Source organism: Lolium rigidum, chromosome 1 (assembly GCF_022539505.1).
Source record: "Lolium rigidum isolate FL_2022 chromosome 1, APGP_CSIRO_Lrig_0.1, whole genome shotgun sequence".
Taxonomy (NCBI): Eukaryota; Viridiplantae; Streptophyta; class Magnoliopsida; order Poales; family Poaceae; genus Lolium; species Lolium rigidum.
This window is the reverse complement of record NC_061508.1, coordinates 208,694,617-208,702,241: the sequence shown is the minus strand read 5'-3', so window position 1 is coordinate 208,702,241 and position 7,625 is coordinate 208,694,617. Positions and strand designations below refer to the sequence as shown.

Genomic DNA, 7,625 nt, shown 5'->3' with positions numbered 1-7,625 from the left:
CCCAAATTTTAAAAAAGGACAAGTTAGGTTTCTTTCCAAACCACACTTCAAAGAGTGTCTTTTCAACAGATTCAGATGGAGCTCTATTTAGGTAAACGCAGTAGTATCTAAAGTGAATCCCTAAATGATAAAGGTAGATCATTTAATGATACCATTGATCTCAAAGTGTCTAACAAGGTTTGAATATGTCTCTTGGACACACCGTTGTGTTGGGGAATCCCGAGAGGGTTAAGTTATGGAACAACTCCGCAACCTTTCAGATGTTCGCTAACCTAATGACTCACATATTATCCTCCACGATCCAACCGTAGAAACTTTATTTCCTTGCCACACTGATTCTCTACTTCATTCTGAAATTCGTAAAACCATTCGAACATTTCAGATTTATTCTCCGTGAGATAAATATAACTGTATCGACTAAGATCGCCAGTGAAGGTTATAAAGTAGATGAATCCACCGCGCACGGGTATACATTGGACCACAAACATCGGTATGAATTATTTCCAATAGTTCACTCGCTTGTTTAACAAAACCTTTGAACAAAGTTTTAGTCATTCCACGGCGGAGTGTGGACAAGCCGGAGGCATTCCACGACGGCAAGTTCTGCACAACATCTGGGTGGGGTAGGACATGGGGAACTTGAGGACGGCGGCGGGTGACCCTGTTCGACTCCGTCCACTCAAATGTGGACTGCATGTGGCACCTGCGGAGCACCATGCTGGGCCAACCCGACCTCCACCACCAGGAGTGGCTGGACACCAGCTTCGTCAGTGGCGGACCTACGGGCATACCCCGAGGCCAGCTCACTTGCTTGTGTTGGCTTGTGCTAGCTTATGCTGTTATGCAGGACACGTTCTTTCAAATACTACTAGCTCACGGAGTATTTGGCTCACTAAATAGGACTAGTATTACTGTGAGCGACACCAGAGGCCTAAAGGTAGCAAAACCGGCATCCGCCGGTAGTTGGGGGTGGTTCCCATGGGGATGGAGATGAGGTGCGGAGTCGCTCGGCCAGAGCAGTAGCAAACAGCGGGGAAAGCTAGGATTCACGGGCCTCCACCGCGCCCTTCAGTGACAGCAGATTCCAGGGGAACTAGTGCTTTGGGCCTCCGCCGTGGCCTCCATCATCCCCGGGCACGCACCAGCGGACGATGGGGGAGCTAGGGTTTAGGGATGCCATGGCATCCATCTCCGGAGGTGCAGCACGGGGCCGTGCCACCATGGGGCGGGGAGGAGCAACACGATGTCGTGAGCGCGACGCGGCGACAAAGGAGCAGCATGAGGCCATGGTCCGCGACCCTGCTGGTACTCCCCGTCGGAAGCTAGAGTTTGGCTTCGCCGCCTGCCGCCTGGCGGTGGTAGCCTATGGTGGCACGGCTGCGAGATCCAGGGCGCGCGGCGGTTGTACCCACGGGAGCCGGCGGTGGGCTGCGCGATGGTTGGAGTGATAGTGATGGGGATGGACACCGGGTTGGGTGCAAGTTGCGGCGCGTCGGCGAGGTCGGCCATGGAGTTGGAGCAGCGCTGCTCTACTCGCTGTCACTCAGAGCATTTCCACTCGTCCTCCCCAAACAGCTAAAACAGCTAAAATGGGAACGTTGGGGAGAGAAAACGCTGTTAGCCACGTCCCCTACAAATGACATTTGCGCCGGTGCAAAATTTTCTTTATCCGGCGCCCCGAAGGCAACACCAGCCTATATGGAGACACCCAGGGGCGCCGGCTAACACCGCGTCCAACGAAAACAGGCCACACGTCCTACGTGACCAGAAAAAAAAACCAAAATAACGGCTATGACTGAGTACAAGCTCCCCCGTATAATAAAAAAAAATCGCCTGCGTCCCCCTGTACAAGCAAACATCGGCTCTGGTATGGGGGTTTCGAGTGGAGATGCTCTCGTCGTGGGGAAGAAAAGCGGTGGGGAGGGAAGTGATAAGGTGGGCCTGCAGGAAATGCGTCGTGGGCAGCGTGAGGAGAATTGTGAGGACGCGATCCCCTGGAGGGATACAATCGTTTACCAATCTTTTTTTTTTTTTGAGAGAGTTTACCAATCTAAAAGAAAAGAAATCAGACGTACCAGGAGGTGACTAAGCACAAGCTAACTTGCAAATCCCTGATTTAAAACCGGGTTTTGCTCGACCATTCCGCCGAAAACAACTAGTTGAAAGATTGCAAAAGTGGATAAATGTGGGTACCGAGACAGATTGGGCAATAAGCTTTTATTTTTCTCACTACAGGAGAATCAATCATACAATGGCGTAGTAAGCAATAGATATGATGGGCAAACTTAAGAAATACATGCGTGATGCATATACAGCTCTGGAGGCTGAAGAAATATGGATCTTGTATTGTACATGCCAGCCAGCTGAGCGTATCAAAGGATGTCGATGCGCACGCTGTTGACGAGGGTCTTCTGACCCGCGACTGGCACAATCGTGAAGTCCAGCCTCTTATCCCGGCCGCACTTGAGGTCCTCGATGATCTCCCGCAGCTTGAGCCGGTACGACACCTCCTGCGTCTCCATCATGCGGCCGCCGTCGCCGCCGCCGTGCGGAACGTGCGTGAAGCTCCCCGCGTACTCGCTGTTCTTCGGCCCAACCTTGTCCTCCTGGCCCCTGGGCACGTTGACGAGCACGTCGAACTTGACGTACTCGCAAGGGTCGACCGTGAGGTCGAGCACCAGCACCTCCGGTGCCTTCTTGGTGCTGCCGCCGCCGGCCTGGGCCTTCTCCGGCCTCTCCACCGTCACATACTCGTTCTGCCCTTTCTTGAGAGGTACGGGGAACGCGCTGGCCGGGGTGACGCTTCTCTGGGCGATGAAGGGGCGTTTGATCTCGGAGGACGGCTTGGGGCGCTTCTGCATCCACTCCAGCTTCTTCTTCTCCTCGAACCTGTACCCGAGCTTGCTGGTATCGAGCACGTCCTGGACCCTGATGCGCACCGGCCGCTTCGTCTCATCGTAGAAGACGAAGCTCGTGTCCAGCCACTCTTGGTAGGGGAGGTCGGGCATCCCCAGCTTGGTGCTCCGAAGGTGCCACATGCGGTCAACGTTGGAGTGGTTCGAGTAGAACACCGGGTCGCGCGCCGCCGTCCGAAGGTTACCCATGTCCTGCCCCACCCAGATGTGCGCCGCCGTGTGCGCTCCGTTCTCCAGCGACCCCGTGTACTTCTTTCCCGCCGTGCAGAACTTGCCGCCGTGGAATTCCTCCGGCGTGTCCACGGTCATCTGAAAAGAGAGGCACGCACACAAGCTTAATTACGACCCATATGCAAGGGATGCATATATGCTCATGGCCACACAAAGATCTTATCTTCTTATGATACTATTGTATACCGATGATTGGAGCCTCACTTCCAAAGATCACAATAGTACTAAGTCAACTTACTATACCAGATTTCGAAAAAAAACAGGTCTAGCTACATTACATATATGTCACCATTCAACTTATTTGGACACAGAGTTGGATCTTGGCATCTAGTAGAGGTCCAATTAGAACTACAGATCAAGTCTAGCTACGTAGTACATTTTACTCTATCTGTTCACAAACACATGTGGCGTGTGAATTTAGTTAAAAGCCAAAAAGCTTAGTAAGATTAGTTTAACAAAATACAGATGGAGTACTAAATCTATATGTTATAAAAAATATCTTCAAGCGAAGTTGGCTTCTACGGTGAAGAATAGTTACTCTAACTCACCATGTTTCTTCTCAACCGTATACGATTTTCATGTCACATAAACTTTTGTATTGCCCCGTAACTTAAGAAGAACGTAAGAAAATATAGAGCTGATGTAAACTTTCATTTTATGTGACATATGGAAACATGATAAATATCCTATATTTCTGTGCCTTTTGCGTTCTTATGACTCATATTTTTCATATCAATTTTTTGTTGTTGTGGGTCAATATGAAAGTAATTACTAAACATAAATTCTGAGTGTAACAATATTAAAAAAACACGGTGTGCAAAATAACATGCTATGCACCCTGGGTGAGTATCATGTCTAGGGGATCTATTGATATTTACTTATTGTTTTAGATGTTCATATTTTGGGAGTGATGTTGTCACTCATGGGAGCATGTGCTTCCTTTATTTTAAAATGTATCTTAGACATATTTTAAAATATAAAAAATGAAACAAAAAATTTGCACGTACATCATCATGTGCTACGCACCCACAAAGTCGTTTCATAAAAAATAGAATTATCACGTGGCGTGTGTAAAAAAAGATAAATTTTGGTGCTACAAATAAGGCTTTTCACAATTTAAATTTTTATTTTTTTACATATACCAGAAAAATATATTTTTTGCGAAACCTGGCGAACGCACATATATTGTGGACATGTACGTGTAGAATTGTTTTTCAAAAATATTCGACACTTCGAAGTATGTTTTTTTCGGTGGAGGGATCATATGCACCCGGGAGCCGAATTGAATTTCCAACAGATTTTTGTATATATAGTTGGTCAAATTATAAAGTTTAAACTCTTGAATAAATTAATATGCCATGTATTTCTGGATGGAGGGAGTATACACTTCAATAATTACCACAAAAAAGCATATATGGTACCGCACCTCTAAAAAAACATGTACAACTTCAGTTTTAGAGAAATTTTGGGACACTGAGCGGTTCCACTAAGCTTCTAAATCTAGGTTGATTGCCGATATATCATTAGTTGGTGTCCTCCAATATAGATATGATATGACATCATTTTGTAAATACCATTTCCACACATAATAGCTGATATTGACCAATATTGTGGATACTTGACCAAATATTTCCACCGATATAGGAAACAACAGATGCAATGATATTTTTTTGGGGGTATTTACAACTTCACCAATATCAAAGTCATGTACAATATTTGTAAAATAGATATATATGATATGTCATTTTTTGTTAGAGTAAGGATTTGTACGTTTTCATTAATAATTTCTTAGTTCACTAATTAATGAACTTGGAATCATGTACTCAAGTAATTGTATCAAGCATTTTTACAAACCCATGGTTCACAAACTATGGTATTTTATGTGTTCTTGTCCAACACAATGAATGTAGTCGTTGTTTTTAGTTATAAAAAATGTTGTTTTCTAATGTTGCAAGGTTCAAAGATTGTCCATGAAGTGTTTGTTGTAATCTATTTTTGTTTTTTCACCTTCCCTAACTCTCAGTTGCTTATGATATTCAGTTTTTTCCTTCAATTTATGAATTCCTGTCAACCAGAAACTGGACATCAGTGTAAAATTAAATCATTGTATCTTCCAAAAGTTTAGTAACTGTCACAACAATTTTTTGTTAGTACTAGTATATATATAGTGTAGGGTGAAATGTTACTGCGTGATTTTGTTTTGTCGAGTATAGAAAGTAACGAATGCGTTTTGTTAGGCATGTGAGATCTGCATAAAACGGGCGTGCTAGCACTGCTCACCTGACGGTACATGCTGTAGAGATTGTTATCGATGAGGCACAAAATGTCGTCGGTGCACTCAGGTTCAGGAAGGTTGGGCTGCTTCGCCGGCCCCAGGTTGAGATCCATGAAGGCACGGACGTGTTCCGGCGTGCGGAGTTCGTCGTAGAGCGGCGAGCTCTCGTTGGCGAATATGGAGGGCATTACCATCCCTTCAGGGGAGTCCCAGTTCCAGTAGGGCAGCCCGAAAGTGGGGTCGCCGATGAGGTCGCCGAGGATGCGCTCGAAGAAGTAGATGTACATGCGGTGCCACGGCGCGAAGATGGAGGAGTAGTGCACGTCGAAGTTGACCTCCGGGCTGGCCGCGGACACCACCCTGTAGTGCGCGTCGCAGTAGGCCTCGTGGATCCCCGACTGGTTCTTGAAGCTGCGCGGGTCCTCGTCGTCCAGCTCCTTCATCCTCCGGACAGCTTCCTCGAACTTCTTGATGTACTCGTCGTCCAACTTGTGCGCCGGCCGGCGAACGCGCGGCGGCCCGCTCGGCAGCGGCAGGCTGCTGAAGTCGACGACCTTGGTGGCGTCGTACTCGGCGGGGCAGTGGAAGCCCCCCTCCGCGTTGCATTTCAGCACCTCGGCTGTGATCGGCACGGTGGCGCACAGAGGCTCGGCGGCAGCGCCAGCATCGGCGTCGGCGGCGAGCGCGAGGCCGAGGTTGGTGGTAGTGACAGCGGCGAACCCGGTGAGGCCGAAAAGCACGTCCCGGCGGTCGATGTTGCGCCGTACCACGCTATCGTCGCCGCCACTACCGGCCGTGGCCGCGGCTCTGCACGACAGGCGGCGGCCCTGCAGCTTGGCCATGGAGGGCGCGGCGCCGTGCTTAGACGGAGGAAGCAGGCATCCAGAGGAGGCAGAGGCTACGGGCGAACAGACGAAGCTGGAGGCGGTGGTAGACATGTCGATCGTAGACTGTGTGGAGGTCTACGAGTATTTGTGTGCTCAAACATGGCTGCGTGCATGTGTATTTATAGTGGCCTTGTGTGGCTGTGCGAGGTGAGAGAGCCACGAGCGCCCATTCGCCAAATGGCATGGAAAGATAATGTACGATTCAGCACAGCTCAGCTGGATCACCCACGCGACGCACGTTACTTGTGCTCTGCCAAAAAAGTTGTGTCTTCGAGCGCAAGATGCAGCACTTCTTGCCATGCATCTACTTGGCACTACTGTAGGCTGCAACTGATAGTCTTACCTTCATACTCGTACTATACATATTATTGTGCTAGATACATTATACATTTTTATGTTTATCTCTACTGTACTTCATAAACTAAAGCAACTAAATCGATACTCCCTAAAAATCATGATTGGCCCTTCGAGCGCATCTTACTCTCTATGAACATTGAACATGTGTAAATTGTTATTTGTGAAGACTAATGTGCATGAACTGTACAATTTTCCATGGGAAATGAAGCACAAAAGTTTTCTTCTAACTCATTGTACATGAGAGAGTTAACAGTTCCTGCAATTTTTTTTTTTGAAATGGGGAATACCCATCAGTAGATGCACACAACCATTTACGGGATTTTTTTTTAAAAAAAAGATAGTTATTCAAACGGTTACACATCATGAATCAGAGAAGATCGATACAAAAATCAATCATCAAAAAAGAAACGAAGAAGTTGTAAGACTAAGCGTCTCAGTCTATTTGTATGCCGCCAACTAGCCCGATAGAAGATATCTTGAGCAACCATCAACAACCGGTTACATCTAGCAACCATATAATCCCGCCGCCACAGCCGATCCTCTTGGGAAAGAAAATGCCATAGCTGTATCCAGTGTACATCCATATTGATAGTCTGCAAAAGATAGTAGAATCATTCATGTGAAACACAATGTTATTCCTACACCTCCATATCGACCAAACTAAGGTTGAAACACCAATGTGGATTTGGGGCTTAGTTTTGTTATTGATACCATTCATTTGTGATATTGGTTGGTGGTGGAATACCATAAGCCGCATATACCACTCTCCATACTAACGTAAAAAATGGACGAGATATAAAAAGATGTTTCGCCCTCTCTTGTGAGTCACAGAAACAACATTTCTTACTTCCTTTACAATTTCTTTTAGCTAGATTATCGCGCGTAATTAAAACCTTCTTATTCAGGAACCACATAAAAATATGTATCTTCAATGGAACTTGTAACTTCCATAGGTATTTT

General features: G+C 46.8%; 1 protein-coding gene across 1 annotated transcript; it reads right to left on the bottom strand.

Annotated features, from left to right (window-relative positions):
• Positions 1–2,226: 2,226 nt before the first annotated feature.
• Positions 2,227–6,263, bottom strand: LOC124654519 (polyphenol oxidase II, chloroplastic-like). The gene is made up of 2 exons (XM_047193523.1): positions 5,427–6,263; positions 2,227–3,224 (listed from the first exon to the last, which is right to left on the bottom strand). Exons 1-2 carry the CDS (start codon positions 6,261–6,263, stop codon positions 2,373–2,375), a joined length of 1,689 nt encoding a protein of 562 aa, XP_047049479.1. The 3' UTR covers positions 2,227–2,372.
• Positions 6,264–7,625: the final 1,362 nt, after the last annotated feature.